General features: G+C 47.0%; 1 protein-coding gene and 1 pseudogene across 1 annotated transcript; both read right to left on the reverse strand.

Annotated features, from left to right (window-relative positions):
- LOC121816895 (2'-5'-oligoadenylate synthase 2-like) lies at nucleotides 1-14428 on the reverse strand. The gene is made up of 5 exons (XM_042234223.1): nucleotides 14404-14428; nucleotides 8702-9049; nucleotides 6805-6995; nucleotides 5083-5321; nucleotides 1-4033 (listed from the first exon to the last, which is right to left on the reverse strand). The coding sequence occupies exons 1-5, from the start codon at nucleotides 14426-14428 to the stop codon at nucleotides 3865-3867; spliced, it is 972 nt and encodes a 323-aa protein (XP_042090157.1). The 3' UTR covers nucleotides 1-3864.
- Nucleotides 14429-14766: 338 nt separating this feature from the next.
- LOC114118858 (2'-5'-oligoadenylate synthase 1-like) lies at nucleotides 14767-22495 on the reverse strand (annotated as a pseudogene).
- Nucleotides 22496-24544: the final 2049 nt, after the last annotated feature.

Below are 24544 nucleotides of genomic sequence, written 5' to 3' on the forward strand. Positions count from 1 at the left end.
TTTAGGAAGGAAATGCTTTATTGTTTCTTGTGGTCATACAGGGATATAGATTTACAGCAACATACAATAAAACCACAAACTTCAGAGAATTATAAAGCTCACTCATCATACTATAATCCACATACCCACTGAAAACATTGAGGTCTTCATGAAACCAACATTACAAATGAAAGTAAGGAAAACTTGCTAAGTACACTAATATAAATATGGATATCTAGGAATAATATGTGTAAAATGTATGTACTAGCAATACAAAATATATGCACTAGCAATGCAGGGAAAAACTATACAATGTAGTTACAGAGTAATTAAAGAAGACAATTAATGGAAAGAAGTTCCAAGTTTCTGGACTGGAATTCTCAATATTACATGGATGTCATTTTCCCTGAACTAATTTATGGAATTCTAATCAAATGCCTCCCTGTCTTTAGGGTGAAAATTCACCAACTGATTATAATATTACATAGAAATAGACAGAGCCAACAGAAGACATTAATTTGGATAGAATAGAGTTTTCCACAAGACACTGAGAATATCAGGATATCATAATTAGTCAAGGTAGTATTAACTCAAGGACACAAAAACTGACCAATGGACCAACACAGGCTCACACACAGAGGACTCCGCACATCTGTCTGAGGTGGTTCTGCAGAACAGTGGGAAGGATGGTCCCTTCAGCAAGTGCTGCTGGAATACTTGGCATCCACTAGAAGAACTGGTGCAGCCAATACAGTATACTAACACATATATATGGAATTTAGAAAGATGGCAATGATGACCCTGTATGCAAGACAGCAAAAAAGACACAGATGTGTAGAGCGGACTTTTGGACTCAGAGGGAGAGGGAGAGGGTGGGATGATTTGGGAGAATGGCATTGAAACATGTTTAATATCATGTAAGAATCAAATCACCAGTCTATGTCCGATGCAGGATACAGCATGCTTGGGGCTTGTGCACTGGGATGACCCGGAGGGATGTTGTGGGGAGGGAGGTGGGAGGGGGGTTCATGTTTGGGATCGCATGTACACCCGTGGTGGATTCATGTCAATGTATGGCAAACCAATACAGTATTATAAAGTAGAATAAAGTAAAAATAAAAAGTTAAAAAAAAAAAAGAACTGGTGCGGGATCCCCAACTCACACCCGTTTCTCAGTTTTGATATGACGTTCATAAAGTCATTGCCAAATCCATGTCATGAAGTTTCCTCTGTGTTTTCTTCGAGGAGTTTTACAGTTTCAAGTTTTATCTATCCTGAGTTGATACTTGTGCATGCTGGAGGAAAAGGTGTGATTTTACCCTTTTGCATGTGGATATCCAATGTTCCCAGCTTGATTTATAGAAGAGACTGTCCTTTCTTCATTGTATATTCTTGACAACTTTGCCAAAGAGTAGTTGACTGTGTAAGCAAAGCACTGACAATAAAGCAAAAATAGACAACAGGGAACTAATCCAACTAAGAAGCTTCTGCCCAGCAAATGAAAAAAAAAAAGAAACCCAGTGAAGTGAAAAAGTAACTGATGGAAAAGAATAGATACATGTATAGCTGAATCACTTAGCTGTGCATTCAAAGCAACACGCAATGCAAATGAACTATAATTAAAAATGAAAAAAAAAGTATGAAATGAAAGGGAGAAAAGGTAATGGAAAGGGAGAAAATGACTGCAAACCACAAATCTGATAAGGGGTAAAGTAGCAAAATAATGAGGGCCTTGGACAACTCAATGGCTAAAGGACGAATATCCTAATTATACAATGGGCTAAAGATTGAATTTTTATTTCTCTAAAGAAGCTTTACAAATGGCCAGCAGCTATATGAAAAGATGCGCATCGTTACTCTTTGGCCACACTGTGTAGCTTGCCTGATCTTGGTTGCCCAACCAGGGATTGAACTCTGACCCCGACAGTGAGAGCGCCCAGTCCTAACCACTGGACCCCCAGGGAATTCCCATACTCAATATTATGAATCATCTGGGAAATGGAAATCAAAATCATAAGACATCACTTTTACCTGTTAGCATAGCTGTTACATGTGTTAAAGGACACTCATGTTGGTGAGCATGTGGAGGGCCTGGACCACTCTTGCTGAGAACGCACTTTGGTGCCACCACTATGGAAAGAGTAGGAGAGTTCCTCAAGAATTACCAATAGTTCTGCCATATGATCCATGTGGCTCTTCAGCTGAGCAGCTATTTCCCAGTTCAATTAATCTGCTAGTGACTGTGGCTTTATGTATAATTCTGAAACACCCTCAGAAAACAATACAAGTGGGCCACCCACATGGTAATTATATGTGATTCCAAGGTGTCCTCTCTGCATGAAGAGATACCTGTGCTAAAGATAACACAGTGGTAACAAAACCCCATCTGGGGTAAAATCCCATTTTCAGAAAGACTCAACATAGACATGGAAATTGAGACAGAAAAGAAAAGGTCCCAAATTTTCGAGACACTTTGGGATTCTTCCTCTTTTTTAAATACAAAAATATTTCTCACTTTTATGCTTAAATCAATGACCAAGTATGGTCCTCCCAGGTCCCTAGAAACAGGAGACACAGCCTGTCATTCTGTGTCCAGGCCACACGGGAATACCCAGGGTCTTCCATGAGGCAGACAGACTTAGAGGAAAACAAGGCCAAGACCCTGATGGTCATTTCTCTGGGAAAGGCAGGCGAGGCAGGGAAAGCAGTCTTTGGACGGCAAGTATGAATAAAGTAAGAGGGCTGTGGAGAGGAAGGGGTTTCCTGAGTCACCTGGTACCTGGTCCCAGCATGAGTGGGGCAGGGTGGGTTGTGGCTCAGACTGGCTCTGAGTCTGGGCAGTGGAGCAAAGAGGAAATGCTTGACAGGTTTGCATGGGAAAGGCAAACAGGTGAGCTGCTGGCTGTGTCTAGGAAACAGCCAAATCGGGGCGAGGGGTGGGTGGGCAGTCTCTCCAGGATCAGCAGGGCCCAGATGTCAAAGCATCTGAGAACACAGATACAGGCACTCTTGGTTGACTGACCCAATCCCACCCATGCCTGTCTTCACCACCCCTCTTTATGGAGTCACTTTTAAGCTGCAAGCAATGCATTGCAACGGTTCTGGGTAATGAAACATAAGACTTTGCTAGATGTGGCTTCAAATAAGACACCCTGTGGGTAGGTGTTCTCCACTTTTCTGTCCCTCCAGCCTGATGGTGAACCCCCCACGCAGAGGTGCAACAGCTACTCTCAGTGCCAGGAAGACTCAGCTAGACAACTCAAGAGGGCGGAGCCAGAAGGAGCCAGGGATGAGTGTGCCCTGGGTGACACTCGGCCCTCTCTGAAGACATTTTTTTTAAAAGAATTGATTTACTTATTTGGCTGTGATGGGTCTTTCTCATCGTGGCACATGGGCTTTCCGGTTGTGTTGCATGGGTTCCAGAGTGTGTGAGTCTAGGTGTCTTGTAGCACGTGGGATCTTAATTCCCTGACCAGGGACTGAACCCATGTGCCCTGCACTGCAAGGCAGACTCTTAACAGGGAAATCCCTGGGGATGTTTTTGACTATTGCCCTCGGGGGTGGTGCGCCCGCATCTCCTGGGTAGGGAACCAGGGGCTGCTACTCAACATCTTACACTGCTTACACCATGAAGAACTATCCAGGCCCGAATACCAACAGTCACGGTGGAGACAATCTGCTCCCGGGGAAAGCCTGATGGAGCTGTTGAGTGAGTCCTGTATTGCCCGCCTTAGGATTTCATCAAATGGGACCAAAAAAAGCCAATCGTTTAAGCGCCTGTGTTGGGCTATCTGTAATGTGCGGCTGAGTGAATCTCAAGTTCCTAGAGCAGAGGAAGCTCTTGGATGGAAGCCCATCCCGGGGTAATCTCCAGACGACACTTCTTTAGATGACTTTCCTGGGCACTTTCCACGGTTGTATGGGACATCCCGACTTATCTTTGAAGCAGAGAGAAGACAACCATTCAGTCGTGTCTTTCGCTAGAAGATGCCAACACCAACGGTCCCCTCCACCCACGTCGCCAGTAGGATCGGCTGGGTCCAAGATCACAGGCCTAAACGAGAGGTTAGGAGTCATTAGAGACATGGTTTTTCGGAAATGGTGGCCTCAGAATTAGGGGCCTATTCTCTTTTCCATGATAAAACGATGTGTCTTTCTAGCTTAGATATCAGTCATTCCAATGTACTGAAACAGTTCGAAAGGATTTCCTAGAATTAAATCATATTTGTCAGAAAAGTTTAGAAAGCTATTTGTTATTACGCACATGAAGGCATGATATAAACATCTCCCCATCCTGGTGCAACTGAAATATGATTTATCATGTAATCAACTCTATTTCCCAGGGGGCTCAGTGATTAAAGAAAGAACCTGTCTGCCAACACAGGAGATGCAAGTTTGATCCTTGGGTTGGGAAGATCCCCTGGAGAAGGAAATGGCAACCTACTCCAGTATTCTTGCCTGAGAAGCCTCATGGACAGAGGAGCCTGGTGGGCTAGAGTCCATGGGGCTGCGAAGAGTCGGACGTGACTGAGTGACCAGGCCCACACTGTAAAGCTGGTCACACCATGGCTGGCAAGCCACAGTATCTTTCTCTCTCTTTTTCTGCCCCTCCTTCCTCCATTCTTTCTCAATGTTCCTTTCTTTTCTCTTGCTTCCCTTGTTTTTGTTCCCTGCTGCTGGCGCTGAGTGGATGCACGAAGATTCCTTCCTATTCTTGAGGATAACCGTTTTGTAGGATGGAGATGGGAACCCGATCTAAAAAATAACCTGCAGGATCCTTCAGCAGTGAATAACAGCACTATTTCTCAGGGACACTCTTCCAACTCCCACACCTTTTAGACCTGCTAACGGATCCCTGCTTTTCCTTCTGACCTAGAAAGATGAAAGCAACTCAGGACCTGGTACCCTGGTCCTTCCCTCTCTGTTCCTCCTGGATGACATTTCCCCTGCCTCCCTGGAGACTGTGGGAGGTTCTGACGGTCAGCACAGTTCCCTTCTCAGTTTCATATGAGGAATAATGATCAGGGCCCCTGGGAGGTGAATTCTGGTCACCAAAACAGTGTTGGAGGGAATAAGGTTAAGAAACAGAGCAGTTTGGGGCACCTGATTCTCTGGATCTGGGTCAGGAGGAAGTTCCTCAGAATCTCATCATCAAAACTGTAGTTGACCGTCCAGAAGACACAGAGATGCTGATATTGTATGACCAACTCCAGGACAGTCCGGAAACCTTCAGCCGTGTCAAAATCCTGTGCCCCACTCCCCTTCTCCCAGGCGTAGATGGTGAGCAGCTCCAAGGCGTACTTAGGGGGCAGAGACTCCTTTTGCTTCAACTTGCTTTCACACTGAGGGAAGAATGGAAACATCAGACGATAGCGGTTAAAGCAGGGAGGTGACACGCGCGTAGCAAGAAGGTGCACCGAAGGATGCTGCGGCCACAGCAGAACAACCGAGTCACGAGACTCAGCCCTGGGGGGGACCGGTCTGCTGGGGCCTGAGAAGGGCCGCTCTGCAGCTCAAAGGCAGCTGCGCAGGCTTCTTTGCTGAACTCTGCCTGTATGTGCCTTCCCAGAGTTATAACACAGTCTTGTCCTGGATTTCGGTGGCTCGGACGGTAGAGAATCTGCCTGCAATGAGGGAGACCCGAGTTCCATCTCTGGGTTGGAAAGATCCTCTCTAGGAGGGCATGGCAACCCACTCCAGTATTCTTGCCTGGGGAATGCCATGGACAGAGGAGCCTGGCGGGCTACAGATGTGGGGCCGCAGAGTCGGACACAACTTAGCCACTAACACTTTCACCACTTCCAAAAGCCCCAGTCTATGCTAATTATGTGGCCAGACATTCCACCTCCATCATTCATTCCTGATCCTCCAACGCCTAGCAGGCAGAGGTCACCACGGTGAAGTGAAGTGACTTGCCCAAGGTCACCTGGGAGCCCTGAGTCCTCTGAGCTCCCTGGGGCTCGATTTAGACACAGATTCAGTCTTTTCCAGCTTCGGGAATCTGGACACAGAAAGGGAACATCTCCCGAAAGAGCAGCTATTGTGTGGGGCTCAGAAAGTGCCCCCATGAGCTGATGGAAGTGAAGGGAGGTAAACCAGTATAGAAAATGCAGCCGCTGGTGCCGCCTGTCATTCCAACCTGTCTTCCAAGAGTAGCGTCTGTGTGTGTTATGGGCACTCATCAGTAGGTAAGCCATGCTGGTGACTTGTAGGCACGCACATCCCGACTTCATCTTCCCTTCGGCTCCAGAATTCTTTGGGTGCCAGAGCAGAGGCAGAATAAGCCACATGCAGCAGCTTTGGGGGTATGAGGGGCTTGCATGTGACCCGACTCAATGGGGTCAGCGATGCGAACGCCACTAAGACACGCAGGTTAAGAGCGGGAAGATTCCTTAATGTGGTTCAGTCCCCACCCAGCATGGGCAAGTGTGAGCACCAGGTAAGTGCTGGTTTCGTGGTCACAGAGTACTGATAAAAATAAAGACCAGGACGGTCCGGTGGCTAAGAACCTGCCTGCCAGTGCAGAGGACTCGCATTCAATCTCCGGTCTGGGAAGACCTCACATGCAGCGGGGCAACTGAGCCCCAAGTGCTACTGAAGCCTGCATGCCTAGGGCTTGTGCTCCAGCACAAGAGAAGCCACCACGGTGAGAAGCCCGTGCACCGCGCCAGACAGTAGCCCCCACCTGCCGCAACTAGAGAAAAGCCCAGGCCGCAACCAAGACCCAGTAAAGCCAAAAATAAGCAGAAGCATCTTTAAAACTACAATAAATAGAGAATTAAAAATAGTAATAATGAGGTGGCTCTAGGAAAAGAGCCGTCATACCCCTTTGTACCAGTGCTTTACCAGGCGGATTAAATCCTTCAATTTTGGGGGCAGGGAGTGAACAAAATTGCACTGTAGCTTCGTGAAACACGCAGAAAATTCTCCCCCCAGGAAAACATCAGAATGTTTGTACAAATAGATGAGTTCAGCATAGGTCCTGGGGCTGGGTGTGGAGCCAGACTTCAGTTCACCTAGCATGGGCGAGAAATTTACATTATGCTACAGTCTCTCTAGACAGTAACAGATCTCAAAACACTGTTAATATAATTTAATCCTGGGAAATTACTTCAACTCTATTAGTGTATGTAAACTACTGATGCCTAATATCTCCAGAGTAGTGAGTTATTAAAAATTATATGGTTTATATGACTGTAGATGGCATTATTAAAGGGTTATCTAGATCTGCACTGTCCTACAGGGTAGTCATCAGCCAAGATGGCTATTTGCATTCAAACTCATTAAAGGAAAATTGAAAAATTTAGTTCCTCAGTAGCACTAGCCATAGTTCAAGCTCTCCATAGGACATTTTTGTTATTGCAGAAAGGCTTTCTGGACAGTGCTAACCTGAACTTTGGAAACTCTGGCCCCCAGATGACATCTGGCCCCTTTCTTGTTTTTATAAATAAAGCTTTATTGGAACACAGTCATGCTCACTTATTAATGTATTGTCTATGACTGCTTTCAAGCTACAAAGGCAGAGTTGAGTAGTTGTGATGGATACACTATAGTCCTGAAAGCTGAAAATATTTGCTCTCTTATCTTTTATAGGGCTTCCCTGGTGGCTCAGATGGTAAGGAACCTGCCTGCAACGCAGGAGACCCAGGCTTGAAAAAGTTAGCTGACCCCCAATCTATATACTGTCATTTCCTCTCTAAAGGCACTAAGAACCATTCAGAAGGAAAGGACCAGAGTCTTCTTGATTTTGATTTGGAAAATGCCTGACACACCCTTGGTTTCTTTTAATACACCATTGTGTATCTGTCACTTACAAATGGAATTTCCAAAGGAAATTTTTTGCCTATGATTGAAAGTGAACACCCAGATTTCCTGTTTTTGCCTCAGAATTTCTCCCAGAGTCTATTTTTAAAATTTCCTTCCCTAATACTTGAGGCATTTTATCTGTAAATGTGTACTGAATTCCTGTGATCTGAGAAGACAATGGCCCCCCACTCCAGTACTCTTGCCTGGAAAATCCCATGGATGGAGGACTCTGGTGCTGCAGTCCCTGGGGTCACTGCAAGTCAGACACGACTGAGCAGCTTTGCTTTCACTTTTCACTTTCATCATTTGAGAAGGAAATGGCAACCTACCCCAGTGTTCTTGCCTGGAGAATCCCAGGGAAAGGGGAACCTGGTGGGCTGCTGTCTATGGGGTCTCATAGAGTTGGACACAACTGAAGTGACTTAGCAGCAGCAGCAGCAGCAGCAAGTGATACCCTGGGAATATACGATGCAGGTTCTGGCTGTTGCTGTTGTTGGGTCTCTCAGTCATATCCGACTCTTTGCGGCCCCATGGACTGCAGCCTTCCAGGCTCCTCTGTCCATGGGATTCTCTAGGCAAGAGTACTGGAGTGGGTTGCCATTTCCTCCTCCAGGGGATCTTCCCAACCCAGGGATCGAACCTGCATCTCCTGCATTGGCAGGCAGATTCTTTACCACTGAACCACCAGGGAAGCTCTCTGGTCTTCATCAGGATACTTGAAAGAGGATAAAAATGCACACAGGTGTAAGATGCTGGTGTCCTTATGTCACCTGTTGGGGCACTGGACCCAAGACTGATCAGTAAGTCACGTGACTTTCCCTCTACCCCGCCCCTGCCTCCATCACACCAGAATCCTTCTTCCTTCTTCCATCACGCCAGAAGCCTCTTCCAGAGGCTCAAAGCTCGGGAGTCTCACCCAGGGCATTAAATGCAGGCAGCACATCAAAGTCAACACTTTCATTGAGAACTTTGGATTTCAGAGTGAAGCTCAGCACCCAGGGAGGCTTCCATTTTGAAATCTCAAACTTCACTTCAAAATCCTTCTGCTGCTGACAGGCTTCCAGCTGCTCATGGATTTCCTTGATGATGTTGCAGCTTTCGTTTTTCGGGGAGGTGTAGCTTTTCAGCGAGTCTGTGAACACTACGAAGCTGGCATCAGAGCCAGTCTTCAGAGCCGTGCCTTTCGCAGTCGACCCCCCCCCCCAGGGAAGAAAGGCAAATTGAGATGCAGCGTTTTCTAGAGCTCGCCCCTCGCCCCTGTGGGCTGGCACCCGTTGGGCCAATTGATGAGGTTGCCAGGGGTAGCCCCAAGTTTGTGTCTCCAGTTAGGGCTGAGTCCTAAGCAGAGTGTTTCATTTTCCCAAGAAATAGAATCCTCTGATTCCCAAGGTGGTTTGTCCCACACTTTTTGATGTGTGAATTTACCCACAAACAACGGATGGGTTAGTTTTAAATGACCTCCTTCTCAAGTCAACGTCCTAAATACTTCTGGTAAAGACTGCATAGCTTTACAGACTCACAGACACAGAGAACAGACTAGTGGTTACAGTGGGGGGAGGGTGGGGGGCAGGGCCAATAGAGGTGGGGTGTAAGAGGTGTAAACTATTAGGGATGAAATAAGCTGCAGTGACATACTGTACACCACGGGGAGTAAAGCCACTATCTTATAATAACTGTAAATGGAGGGTGCTTAGTCGCTCAGTCCTGTCTGCCTCTTTCCGACCCCATGGACTGTAGCCCGCCAGGCTCCTCTGTCTATGGAATTCTCCAGGCAAGAGTATTGGAGTGGGTTGTCGTCTTCTCCTCCAGGAGATCTTCCCAACCCAGGGATCGAACATATATCTCCTGGGTTGCAGGTGGATTCTTTACCATTGAGCCACCATTTAAATTACATTATCTTACAAAATTGTGAATCACTGTATCATACACCTTGTGTGTGTGCCCACTCAGCTGTGTCTGACTCTTTGCGACCCCTCTTTGCAGGCTCCTCTATCCATGGGATTCTCCAGACAAGAATACTGGAGTAGTTGCCGTCTCCTCCTCCAGGGGATCTTCCCGGACACAGGGATCAAACCTGAGTCTCTCGCCTCTCTTGCACTGGCGGGTGGATTCTCTACCACTGTGCCACCAGGGAAGCCCAACTTACTGTATAGCTTACTGTACCTTATATGATATTGTACAGCAACTATACTTGAAACCGATCACTTTAAAAAGAGACCATAGTGAGAAAAAGATATCCTCAACTAATAGTAAAAATCTAAAATTTTCCCACTGCAAGTGATACAATACAAGCCAAGGATGGTCAAGGAGGGCCAAGCAGCGATCCTTCACCTCTGTGTCAACCTTGGAGGTTAACGCAGAATCGGAAGTCTGTCGTGGATGGGAACCCCCTGGTGGTCCAGCGGTTAGAACTCAGTGCTCTCAATGCCGTGGGTTCGATATCTGGTGGGGGAATAAAGACCCTGCGAGACACACAACGTGCTCCGCCCCAGGGCCTATCATGGGTGACATAAGCAGTGCCTCAGCACCCCCCGCTGAGTACCAGGATCCCAGGCGCTGCTCTCCCCAGCTTCCCTCCTGCATTCTTTCCCGCACATTTCCGGTGGTCACAACTCTTGCCGAGATCCAGGGACTGCTTAATTCCCCGCCAAGAACAAAGAAAAAGGCCAGGGCTCACCTGGATAACTTGACTCTTTGTAGTTGACTGTCAAAAGCAATTTTCTTCAAGGAATGAACAGATGATTTTAAGAGCTTTCCTGATTTGGTCTTGGAAAGTCTGGTTGGGCTGGAGAAAGTCCTTGATGAACTTATCTAGCAGATGGCCTGGGGTTATGTAGAGTGGCGCAGGCTGTGGAAGGAGCCAGCTGTGAGATGCCCCTGCCAGCCACCACCCCCCATCCCGCGTCCTCCCCTGCCTTCTCTGCTCCACCGACCCCTCCCTCCTGCTCTCCAGCCCTCCTGCTGGTACCTTTGTCATCTGAGTTCTCACATCACATACCCTAAGAGCTTGCCTGAGAGTTCCAGGTGGTACCCAAGATCCGCCTGAAACAAAAGCTCCCCTCCTTGCTCCTCCTTACCCCCAGGAGGGATCTGGCTCCTTCTCCCAAACAGGGTTGTGATGCCCCGGGCTCTGAATCACTCTCTCGTGTCCGCTTTCTGTTCTGGCTTCGTCTGCCGATTGCCAGCACCTCCTGTGAACTGCTTCTCCTACTGCCATACCCCTTCCTTATTTTCCCATTGGTTGTGGGTATTGCTGACTCCTGACAATCACACTCATTCCTTTCGTCAAGGTTCTATCAGCCTCTGTTAAACACTCTGTGCCCAGGTGGACTGGCTTTCCAGGCGCTGCTGTAACAAACCACGGTTCTGGAGACTGAATGCCTGAAATCAAAGCATGGGCGGGGCCGGGCTCTCTCCCAAGACTCCGGGGATAATCTGTCCTCGCATCTTCTAGCTTCTGGCAGTCCTGCAGTCTTCCTTGTCTCGTGGCGGCATCACGCCTACCCATGCCTCTGTTGTCACGTGACCTCGTCCTCTCTATGTCCGTCCCTGAGTGTCTTCTTATAAGACCCAGTCATTGGATTCAGAGCCCACGCTGATCCAGGGTGACCCCTTAACTGATGATACCTGCAAAGACCCTGCTCCCAAAGAAGGTCACACGCTGAGGATCTGAGGGGCGTGAATTTTCCGGGACACTATTCGACCCTTCACGGCAGGGGATGTTGTTCCCTCTAAGTGTGTTGAAGAGAGGGATATCCTGGGGTCAGAGGGGCTGTGTGCTCATTCTGAAGGGAGCAGTTCCCTGCTCTCAAATCAAATGGGGTCGTGGAGAGTGGGACTTGCTCATTCCCTCGCACCCGTGGTCGCTTCTGCAAGGAAACCATATTCTGATGGGTAAAGGGGGTCTGACACCTGTCTAGAAATGCGGCTCTCTCCTCTTCAGTAGAAAATGTCAGATGGCATGTGCCCTGTGGACCACAGCTCAAGACAGCTCACCCGAGCCTCTTCTCTTTGCTGTTTTGCTCAGGCCTCAGTCTTCAGAGGCAGTTTGCTTCTTGCTCCGGGTGAGGGGTGGGGGGAAACAGCGATACGCCTCCCCAAACTCAGCGTCCTGCTCTATGACTCTGCCTACCTTATGCGAAGATGGGACCTTGCAGGTATGACCAGACATGTGTGGATCGACGTGCTTCCCCTTTGGGGGAGGGGAGAGGGGAAGTCAATGCATCTGGCCTCATCATTAGCTCCCATCTCCAGCCTCCCTTCTCACTCTCACCCCCACCCCCACAGTGTGTGAAGGGAGCTCAGGGCCTGATCCAGCATCTGCTAGGGGGGCCACCACCCACGTCTCCTGGGCTCTGCTCCATTTCACCTGTCTCCACCTTCTCACCTGCTCCTCTCTTGCAGAAACTAATCTCTCGTTTGCAGATGTCCCCGTTTCTTTGTTCAAATTTACACTTCACCATCATTTTAATGGAAGGGAAGGCCCCTAAGGGTGTGTGTACAGACTGAACTGCGTCCTCCTAAAAACTGCACTGAAGTCCCGACCTCTGGGCTCTATTCATGTGACCTTATTTGGAAACAGAGTCTTTGCAAAGAGGTAATCAAGTTAAGGGGCCGCCCCTGGTCGTTCAGTGGTGAAGAATCTAGCTGCTAATGCAGGAGGTGCTAGCTTGATCCTCGGGTGAGGACGATCCTCTGGAGCCGGAAACAGCAACCCACTCCAGTATTCTTGCCCAGGAAATCCTGTGGACAGAGGAGCCTGGGGGGGGGCTAGTCCATGGGACACAAAAGAATCGGACAGTGAGCAAACAGTGAAAACAATTGAGTTGAGATGAGGTTGTTCCTGTAGGCCCCTTATTCTGTATGACTGGGGTCCTTATAAGAAGAGCAGAGAGATGCAGAGACAGACAAGCATGGAGGGAAGATGTTGTGAAGACACGAGAGAGGGTCACGCAACAACGGAGATGGGGACTGGGGTGACGCTGCCACACACCAAGGATTTCTTGCAACCATCAGAAGCTGGAAGAGCCATGGAGGCACTCTCCCTTGGAGCCTTCAGAGGGAGCACGGTCCTGCTGATGCCTTGATCTTGGGCTTCTAGCCCCAGAACTGAGACGGAATACATTCCTGTTGCTTTAAGCCGCCAGGGTGTGGCACTTTGTCACAGCAGCTCTGGGCAACCAACTTAGAGTGATCTTGGATAGACTGTAGTCCAAGTGTCAGGTGGGCCCTGTCTGCACCAGCACACCAGCTGTGCTGGAAAGTCCTCTTACCAGAACATTCCAAGATGGTCCGGGTGACTCATTCTCCCTGAGAGAATGCAACGAGTTTTCAGCTTCTTGTTTTAGCAGTAGCTAGCAGGTGTTATCCGTGCTCACATTTCCTGAGTCACCTGGAACCTTGTACCAGCATGAGTGGGGCAGGATGGCTTGTGGCTCAGAGTGGCTCTGAGTCTGGGCAGTGGGCAGAGAGGAAATGCTCGACAGGTTTGCATGGGAAAGGCCAACAGGTGAGCTGCTGGCTGTGTCTAGGAAACAGCCAACCCTGGGAGGGCAGTCTCTCCAGGATCAGCAGGGCCCAGATGTCAAAGCATCTGAGAACACAAATATAGAAAGGATAAACACAGAAGCCCCGGCCAAGGAGCAGGATGAGGGCTGGGACAGGGTGGGGAGAGGGTGAGATGGTGGCTTCGTCTAGGAGCAACCTCACAGGCAGTGACATTGACTGAGAAGAGGTGACGGCTGAGGACGACCAGGATGGTACCTCGGGTCATCAGCACAGCTAGCATTTGCTGAAGAGCCCACACCTACCTTGAGGGTGGTGGCAGAGGTGCTTGTGTGGGTCTGGGTCACTCTAAGGAGCAGATGCCAATGTGAGATTAAATGTGGGAGATTGTTTGGGGAAACAGCCAGGTGAGAGACAATGATCAGGGATCTTATAGAAGCTGCGCAAGCTGACAACCCTGATCTAATCTGACTCTGGGTGAAGGCAAGAAGGAAGGACGGTTGGCTCTGCAGTCAAGACAGAGTCCAGCAAGTTCGTGGAGAGTCCTCTTGCCAATGTCCCATGTCGGAGCTTCCCCTGACTGTCAGGAATGGGGCTGCCTGAGTGCCTCTGGCACGCGTGGTCATTGTCTGGGAGCTGCAGGTAGGCAGCGTGGCTTTGGTGTCAACGTGGAGATGGATCACGGAGGGCAGTAGCTGGTATGTTCAGCCGAGTATGTTCCCTCCACTGAGGCTCTGCTAGATTCCTTGTCATGGTCCCCAAATGAGAGTGAAAAGTGAAAGTGAAGTCGCTCAGTCGGGTCCAACTCTTTGCGACCCCGTGGACTGTAGCCCTCCAGGCTCCTCCCTCCATGGGATTCTCCAGGCAAGAATACTGGAGTGGGTTGCCATTTCCTTCTCCAGGGGATCTTCCTCACCCAGGGATCAAACCCAGGTCTCCCGCATTGCAGGCAGACGCTTTAACCTCTGAGCCACCAGGGAAGCCCGTAATGGGCTTCCAAATGGGAACAGAAAAATCCAGTGTATGAAGACACATTGAGAGCAGCGACAAAGAGCAGGAGCTTCACAGCAAGAAGGACCAGGGTTCAACTTCATTCTCTCGTCTCTCACTCACCAGGGGACTCTGAGTGACTGGCCATGTCTCAATGTACTATATGAGAATCAGAGTAAAACCCATCTCACGGGGATGCTGGAGGCCTCACAGGAGGAACAGCAATATGGAGAAGCCAAAGGCTGTCTTCCAGCCACTTAGGGGTCCAGTGACTCAGGTGGTAAGAACATCTTGATCTTTTGCGTGTCCTTATGGGAGTTTTTCTGGCATGGACTTTTGTCAATGACACGCTGGTTTGGGTACCAAGGCAGGGTGACAATGTAAGTTGGTAAGCCTGCTGTCTAACCAAGGGATTCATTCTGGGGCAGACACAGGTGGAATTCTACATTTTCTAGTAACCACAGTGAAAGAATACAGAGACCGAGATGAAATTCCATTTGATTTAAGTAGCATTTCTAGAAGTTGTTATCTCAACATGCCATCAGTATCAGGTCACATGAAGAAATCAGGAGTTCTCACCGGCATGTTCCAGGTGCTCACTGGCGTCCCACTCATCTTCTCACAGCACAAATACTTGAGCCAGACTGTAACCTCCTGTGCCAGCAGCTGCCACCTCTGTGGATCTCCACCAGCCACATTTCCAGTTGGGTCAGCTGGGTCCAGAATCACAGGCCTGGAAACAACAGTCAGAGAGGACAGGTGAGTACATGGGCTGTGTCTGGGTTGTTCAGAGCTCCCAGCAGGGCAAAATACCCAGCCTGGGTAGACTGTTTCTGGGGGAAGCTGGAGGGCCCCATGGACACCTCTCTCTGACTTGTGACCTGGGTGCCCTGCCCTTCAGTGGGCATTGAACACGAGGTGAAGGAGGCTTGCATTTGGGCCTGGAGAGACCTGGTTTCAATCTCACCTCTGCTCTTTAGTAGTGCTGTCTCTTTGGACAGGTCACCTGAATCTCTAGTCCTCAGTATCCTCATGTGTGAAATGGGCAGATTTGAAAATCCCTACCTCACAGGATGTTGTATGAGGATCTAGAGAAGCACTTGACAAGCTCCCAACAGTAACTGAAACATAAGAAGGGGTCTATACATGCCAGGTTTAATAACCAAGATTCCTTGATTCTATCAGTGTTTTTGTCTTACAGCAAGCTCTTACTTCCTGGAAGCAATTTTTATCATTGCTGCAGCTATTGTTATGTCAGTAAAATTTCAGTTATTTCACTCATTTTCTGTAAAGGTTTGAGCAAGCTCTTCTTTCACCAAACCTCAGTTAATCTGTGGAATGGTTAGCACAGTGCCAGCCTCACAGGGTTGCAGGTTATTATTTAAATTGCATGGTAAGAGTAGAGCACTCAGCATGTTTGACAATAGCTGATGATCTCTAAATGTGGAACCCTTTCTCTTCCTAAATTTCCAGGGTTCCACAGCTGTAATCAGAGCTTCATTTATATGGGGATCTAAGCCATGTGAGGATAGAGTACCTGGGTTTTTCAAGTTGTCTCCTCAGGTATTGTCTAATAACATGGTTTTCAAAGTCATAATACTTTTTCCAGTAGATGCAGAGGTCCTGATGCTTCAGGACTAACTCCAAAACAATCCGAAATCCTTCAGCTGTCCTGAATTTTGTTTTTGAGCCTTCCTGCTCCCAGGCATAGATAGTCAGCAACTCCAGGGCATACTGTGAGGGTAGTTTTTCCCCATGTCTCTTCTTATACTGAGAAGAGGAAAAAAATTAGAAACATGAATTTTTCAGCTTTTGTATGAAGACTTAATGAGATAATGCCAATGCTTCTCAAACTATTCCAGAAACGTGAGGATCAAGAGATGATGTCAAACTCCTTTTATAGCAAAACCAGACAAATACAGCACAAGAAAGAAAACAATAGGCCTGATGATCATAGATGGGAAAATCCTCCACAAAATACTAGCAAAGTAAATTCTCCAATATATTATAAGGTCATACGCTATGATCAAGTTAGATATATTCCAGGGATGCAAGGATGCTTCAGTATCACAGGTCAATCAATTGATACAGTTGTATTAAGAAAATAAAGGATAAAAAGCATATGACCATTTGCCCAGACACAGAAAAAACATTTGAGAAAATTCAACAGCCATATGTGATACAGACTCTTTCCAACGTGGGTATGGAGAGAACATAACTCAATATAAGCCTTATATGACCAGTGCACAGCTAATATCACACTCGGTGGTGAAGGCTCAAAGCTTTTACTTTAAGATCGGGAACAAGACATATATGCCCTCTCTCCCCACATTTATCCAATGTAGTATTAGAAGTCCGTCCATAGCAAGCAGGCGGCAAAAAGAAACAAAATACATCCAGAGTAAAAAGGAGGACGTTATACTATTGCTATTTGCAGATGACATGATATTATACACAGAAAACCCAAAAAGACACCACCAAAAAACTTAAGACAATCAAAGACTGAATTCAGAAATATTGTAGGATACAAAAACAATACATGGAACTCTGTTGTACTTCTATATGTGAATAACAGACTTAAAACAATCCTATTTATGATTGTATCAAAAAGAATTTTTAAAACTAGGAATAAATGTAACCATCGAGGTGAAAGACCCTGCCGTGTATAAGACTTTGATGAGAGGAACTGAAGATGACAAACGTAAGTGGAAAGACAGAGTGACGCCGGCTTTGAGGAATTGATGTTAAAATGTGCAAATTACCCAACAAACCGTCCGCGCGGTGTCATGGCCGATGATTTAGTGTTGCTGGGCCGTGTTGCTCTTCACAAGTGACAAAACGGGAAGCACAGGAGGTTACTTCATTTGCCCAAATTCAGACAGTCAGGAAGTGATCAAAAGAGTGTGGGTTGGGAGGAGGCGAGTAGGGGGTTAGCACTCATTAATTTATTGAATAATTACCCAGTGAGCACCTATCATGTGCCAGGCACTCTTCTAGGTTCTGCGGCAACAGCAGTGAATAAGACATACAATATTATATTGTATATTTATACAATATATATAAATAAAATATACAAATCCCTTCCTTTGTGGCCATTTTTAGTGGGGAGATAGACAATAACCAAACTAATAAGCTCATGCAAAGGCCCTGAGGCTGGAGGAGAGTTTCCTCCTTGGAGAACTAATGAAGAGGAGAGACAGCCTGGGAGTGGGGGTGAGAGGGCAGAGAGAGGGGTTCAGGGAGTTTGAGGGCAGATCCTGTGAGCCTCCCGAGATTACGGTGGCGGGGAGGGTATGGGGGTCAGTGGAAGTGACCGAGATGGTAGCAATTGATGATAATGGGTTTATTTTAGATACAGGACCAAGCCATTTGCAGACTGGTTGGATGGGTGTGTGTGTGGGTAGTGTGTGAAAAAGATAAAGACCCATGGTTCTGCCCAGTGTAGCCGGAAGGATGGAGCTCTTGTTTCGTGATATGGGAAGACTAGGAAGAATGAGATGTCTGCTGGCAGCCGTCCCAGGCCCTACCTTTTTTTCTCCCTAACCTTTCCCCCCTCCCTACAACCTCTACACCTCCACCTTCTTCCTTTCATCCTTTCCTTCTTGTTCCTGCCCTCTCCCCTCCTCCACGCCCTTCCCTCCTCTCCATTCATCTCTGTCCGTCTCCCTCCTGCCTCCCGCATCCTTTCTGATTCCTCCCCTCCTCCCTCCTCTCCTCTTTCTTCTCCTCCCCACACCTCTCCCTGCTCCTTCCCGTCCTCCACACCACCCGCCCCTCCTCTCCCGTCCTCACTCTCTCCCTTCCCCCCCTCCTCCTCCTCCTCCTCGGCTCTCTGCCCAGATGGGACCGGCCATACCAGTTGGTACCAGTGCTTCGCCAGGCGGATGAGGCTCTTCAGCTTGGCCGGACGCTCCTTCAGGAAGGCTCGCTGCAGCTCTGTGAAGCAGGGGGAGAACTCGCTCTCTCTCCTTAGTTTCTCACACTCTTGGATGAGCTGGACGTAGATTTGAAGGTCAGGTTTGTAATCTTCAGTCACCTGACCTATGGAGGCAGCATACAGAACTTTAAGGCATCAGCTCTTCTCTTCTCTAGACAACAAGCTCACTGGCCGTGGGGGGCAGTGGGAGGTCAGCAGTCCAGAGCCAGGAGGCCTGACGTCCATCCCCGGTCCTCCCTTCTCCCGCCTCTCCCGCCGTCACCCATCGTCTCTCACCTGGACTCAGCAGAGGTAGCGGCACCCTCCTTCCTGGATCCTCCACAGCCCATTGCCTTTAAAACCGGATCCTTCCACTTCTTGCTTCCCAGGACCTCTGGATAAAATCCCAAGTCCTCACAGTGGCCCACGCGGATGGTGAGACCTGTCTCCTCCTTCGTCTTCCCTCCTGCCTCAATCCCTTTGCCACTGACTCTCCTGGTTACTTCATTTCTTCCAATATGCCAAGTCCATTCCTGTCTTTGCACCTGCTGTTTCCTCCTCTGCAACCCCCAGATCTTTGAGTGCTTGGCCTCTTCTCATCCCACATGCTTCAGGTCAGAGGTCACCTCCCTTGTCGCCCTGTCTGTGAAAGTCCTCTGACGCCCACCTCTCTCTTTCGGATCCCCATATTCAGGTTTTGTCAGAGCGAGTTATCATCTCATTCCTGGTGTTCACATGGTCAGGCTCCAGGAGAGAGGTTCCCTGTCTGTCTCATTTAGGCCATGGAATAAGCCTTGTGCCTCCAAGGTGCACAGTGGAAACTGAGCCTCAGAGATGTATTGCTCCCGGTCCCAGTGATCCTGCAGATTGTCTATAGACGCTAATGCTCAGCATAAGTTTGCTGAGGTTCTTCATGCTTTGAAAAATAGATGAAATTAACATTCTGAGCTTACATCAGATCTATGCTGCTTCATTTTGGGGGATGGGATTTATCTATTCTTGGGCTTCCCTGGTGGCTCAGATGGTAAAGAATCTGCCTGCAATGCAGGAGACCCAGGTTCGATCCCTGGGTGAGGAAGATCCCCTGGAGAAGGGAACGGCAATCCAGTCTAGTATCCTTGCCTGGAGAATCCCAAGGACAGAGGAGCCTGGTGGGCTACAGTCCATGGGGTCACAAAGAGTTGGACACAGCTGAGCGAATAAAACTTTCACTTATCTATTAATATTTTATTGAAGTTAATTTATTTACAATATTGTATTGGTTTCAGGTGTCCAGCAATGTGATTCAGTTATAAATAGATAAGATATACTATAAGATACTGAACACAGTTCCCTTTTGAAAGTGAAGTCACTCAGTTTTGTTCGACTCTCTGTGACCCCATGGACTAGCCTACCAGGCAACTCCATCCATGGGATTTTCCGGGCAAGAATACTGGAGTGGGTTGCCATGTCCTTTTCCAATAGTTCCCTGTGCTACTCAGTAAATCCTTGTTGGTGATCTGTTTCATGTGTAACTTCCTCAATTTTAGTAAGGTAAGATTCACACACTTTGGCATAAGTAGAACTAGTAAGCCTGGCTATAAGAAACATCTTACCCGGAATTTGTACCAATTTGCTGTTTAATATTGTCATGGCGGCTGAGTATGACCCTAATTATCTTGCTCTGAGAGAGATACTAAGATCTCCTCCCCATGTTGATGGGATGTTTTAAAAGGCTCTTGAACTGAAGGAGATTTCTGCTCAAAATCATGAAAAAGAAAGAAAGAAAGAAAGAATCCCTGACCTAGGATAAAGACTGAAATACCTTGTGACTGGGAGTGCTTAGCCAGGGCATCAAAGGAGGGCAGGACATCAAACTTGACCCCCTGGCAGAACCAAGGGGACCTGAGCACGAAGCTGAGAGCATGTGACTTCCTCTTTTGCCGCTTCTGGACCTCAAACTCCACTTCAAACATTTTCTTTCTTTGACAGGCTTCCAACTGTCTCCTAATTTCCTTGATGAATCTTACTCAGTGCTTAAAGTTCTCCTGAAAACTTGTGAGATTGGTGAGGAAGACGATGAGGTCAGCATCTGAGAGGTCCTTGAGGGTCGTGCCTTTGCCTGAGGAGCCGCCCTAAAACAGGTGATGACAACAAAGGAAAATATAAGCAAGGTGAAAAGACAGCCTTCTGAATGGGAGAAAATAATAGCAAATGAAGCAACTGACAAACAACTCATCTCAAAAATATACAAGCAACTTCTGCAGCTCAACTCCAGAAAAATAAACGACCCTATCAAAAAATGGGCCAAAGAACTAAATAGACATTTCTCCAAAGAAGACATACGGATGGCTAACAAACACATGAAAAGATGCTCAACATCACTCATTATTAGAGAAATGCAAATCAAAACCACAATGAGGTACCACTTCACACCAGTCAGAATGGCTGCGATCCAAAAATCTGCAAGCAATAAATGCTGGAGAGGGTGTGGAGAAAAGGGAACCCTCCTACACTGTTGGTGGGAATGCAAACTAGTACAGCCACTATGGAGAACAGTGTGGAGATTCCTTAAAAAATTGCAAATAGAACTACCTTATGACCCAGCAATCCCACTGCTGGGCATACACACCGAGGAAACCAGAATTGAAAGAGACACATGTACCCCAATGTTCATCGCAGCACTGTTTATAATAGCCAGGACATGGAAACAACCTAGATGTCCATCAGCAGATGAATGGATAAGAAAGCTGTGGTACATATACACAATGGAGTATTACTCAGCGGTTAAAAAGAATTCATTTGAATCAGTTCTGATGAGATGGATGAAACTGGAGCCGATTATACAGAGTGAAGTAAGCCAGAAAGAAAAACACCAATACAGTATACTAACACATATATATGGAATTTAGGAAGATGGCAATGACGACCCTGTATGCAAGACAGGGAAAGAGACACAGATGTGTATAGCGGACTTTTGGACTCAGAGGGAGAGGGAGAGGGTGGGATGATTTGGGAGAATGACATTCTAACATGTATACTATCATGTGAATTGAATCGCCAGTCTATGTCTGACGCAGGATGCAGCATGCTTGGGGCTGGTGCATGGGGATGACCCAGAAAGATGTTATGGGGAGGGGAGGTGGGAGGGGGGTTCATGTTTGGGAATGCATGTAAGAATTAAAGATTTTAAAATTTAAAAAAAAAAAAACTAAAAAAAAAAAAAAAGGAAAAAAAAAAAAAAACAGGTGATGAGAATGAGAGCTGACATTTATCATTTGAGAAGAGCCTCCCTAAATAAAATGCTGAGAACAATCACTAACATTTTGAGTGCTAGCCACTGCTCTGAAGGCATCAGCAGCGGTAACTCCTAGAATGCTCACAAGAACTCTGGGATCTAGCTACTGTTATTATCTGTTGTCATCTTCCGGATGGCGAAACAGATGCTGAGAGATCATGTATCAGTCAAGTCGCACAGCTAGTAGGTGACAGAGATGCAGTTCACACCCTGGTTGTCTTTTTCTAAAGTCTGTGTTCTTTACGTCTTGTAATTTATGACCTTATGTGATTAATACTATAAACTGGCCCATGGCTGACTTTACTTGATCTGCTGAAAATTCTGGATAAGGAAACTGAGGCACAGAGAGGTTAAGTGACTTGCCCAAGACCTCACAGCCAGCAGGTGCTATCTGCTTTCAAAACCTATACTCTTAACCAGCTCATGACTCTGCAGAAATGGTGAGACCCCAGCCTGGTCAAAGATTAGTGGACTGTAGATACTGCCAGGATTCAGATTGTCTAGATTCGTGATCTAGGTGGTTTATACACTTCCCAGGGCATTTGTTTAAAACTTACAGTTGGATGCCCTCTCCCCAGAAGCTATTTTCACAAGTGTGGTTATAGTTTTGGCATGGATAAATCAGAAACCACCAGCCCTAGAGACCTCAACCTCTTGCTCTCTGTCTGTCTCTGTGGAAATGCTTGCTCACCAGCCCTGCTTCTCCCCAGCCAGGCAGTTCTAGACTCACCTTCACAACTTTGGACACCCGAACAGGGTGGGCGGCCTCTGGGAAGCACGTCTCCTTCAGGAAAGTGCAGATGATGTCAATGGCTTCATTGACCTCCCTTCGAAACTCCTTGTGTGGCAGGAGGTGGTCTTTGATGAACACGTCCAGTTTGTTGGCTTGGGTTCTTCTGAGTTTCTTCATGATGCTCAAGCAGGAAGGGGCAGGACAGCCACTGGAGGGAGGCAGAACTAATAGCCGAAACCTGTTAGCTGCTGTCTTTTCTGTTGCCTGGGACTAGGCTGCCATGAGTTTCATTTCCTTGGAAAGGTGGAGCCTTGCCAGAATCTGGGCTATCATCTCTTTAGAAGGGAGGAGCCATATCCTTGTTCTTTGCATTGAAGAAATTAAGCGTCTCTTTGATCCTGACCTTTGTCTCTTGTTTTCTGAGACTTTTTGTTTTTAACCAGCCCCCTAGACAGTGGTCCCCAACCTTTTTGGCACCAGGGACTGGTTTCTTGGAAGAAGATATATGAATTCTTGCAGGGGGTTCAGGCAGCAATGTGAGTGATGGGGAGCCCCAATAAAGCTTTGCTTGCTCGCCAGCCAATTGCTTCCCATTGTGTGGCCTGGTTGGGACCCCTGCCCTAGAGCATTAGGCCTTTCTTGAGACTATTCTGAAAATGTTGCTTTTTAAACCCAGGTTAGTACCTCACTCAAGAGAAATTATAGGTAAAAACATTTTGGGAGATTTCCTCTGTCTTTTTTGGTTGCCTACCAAACTTTTTTTTTTTTTTTTTTACCAAACTGTTTTATAGTCTCCTGTGATCTTTACAGCACTACCTGCATATTTCAAAAAGAAAAAAGCCAGGAAAATAAGAGAGTGTAAACACCATCTAGGATCCCAAACCTCAAGAACTACATCTATAAGCAGTCTGGTGTAGATCTTTTCAGATATACATATATATCCCCCCTCGCCCCAGCTTAACGGACAATCATGTGTCTCTTTTTTCTAAATGACGTTGTCCTGTACTTCCTCCCCCTTTTGATTAATAGACTTTATTTCCTAAAGAAGCTTCAGGTTTACAGAAAAATTGAGTATAAGCACAGAGTTCACTTGAAGCTGAAACTCCAATATTTTGGCCACCTGATGCAAAGAGCTGACTCATTTGAACAGACCCTGATGTTGGGAAAGATTGAAGGCAGGAGGAGAAGGGGACGACAGAGGATGAGATGGTTGGGTGGCATTACCAACTCAATGGACATGAGTTTGGGTAAACTCCAGGAGTTGGTGATGGACAGGGAGGCCTGGTGTGCTGCGGTTCATGGGATTGCAAAGAGTCGGACACGACTGAGTGACTGAACTGAACTGAACAGAGTTCACTTATGTCCCCATCATTTCCCCTATTCTTGACTTTGGAGTGGTAAGATGAACTGATATTGACATGTTATTATTAAACAAAGCTCAAAGTTTACTCTATGGTTCACTCTATGTTGTACATTTTATGACTTTGCCAAAATCATGTCTTATCTCCACCAATTATGAAATCACCCCAGAATGTTTCCACCTCTTGCTCCACCAGCTCATCTCTCTCTGAGTTTAGATGTTTCTCCTCTTCTAATATATGCATTCAGTGCTAAAAGTTTTCCTCTAAGTGCTGCTTTCATTGCATCTCGAGATTTTGGTTTTTTTTTCTTTTCCTTGAGTGCAAAATAATTTTTCCACGTCTCTTAGACTTTTGGACCCATGTGTTAGTTAATCTCCAAAGATGCTGGAATTCTCCAAGTATTTTTCTTTTCCTCATTTCTTGTTTAATTCTATACTTTATGCTGTCTATTCTTTTGAATCTGTTAAGGTGCATCCTGTGGGCCCAACAGTGGTCTTTCTTGGTGAATGTCCCATGTGAGCTTGAGAGACATGTGTATTTGGCTGTTGGGTGAAGTGGTCTGTAAGTGACAATTAGCTACCTTTCCGAATCACCCTTGTCTTAACCAGTTCATCAATTAATTGACACTCCCCACTTCTTCTGTGTAACATATTGACATGCCTACGATATTTGGAACCATAAAGGGGATGGGTATCCATCTATGTGACACTCTATACAGCCATTTGGAATATATGTTTATCAGAGATTCTGTTTGCTCCCAAATGACTTTTGGGCAATCATACATATTAATGAAATATATACTTTTGACAAAGTATATGTAAACAAATCCTTGCTGTTGTTCAGTCGCTAAGTCATGTCTGACTCTTTGCAACCCCAGGGACTGCAGCACGCCAGGCTTCCCTGTCCTCCGCTATCTCCTGGAGTTTGCTCAAACTCCTATCCATTGAGTCGGTGATGCCCCTAACGCAAAAGAGATC

This window comes from Ovis aries, chromosome 17, assembly GCF_016772045.2.
Source record: "Ovis aries strain OAR_USU_Benz2616 breed Rambouillet chromosome 17, ARS-UI_Ramb_v3.0, whole genome shotgun sequence".
Lineage (NCBI taxonomy): Eukaryota > Metazoa > Chordata > Mammalia > Artiodactyla > Bovidae > Ovis > Ovis aries.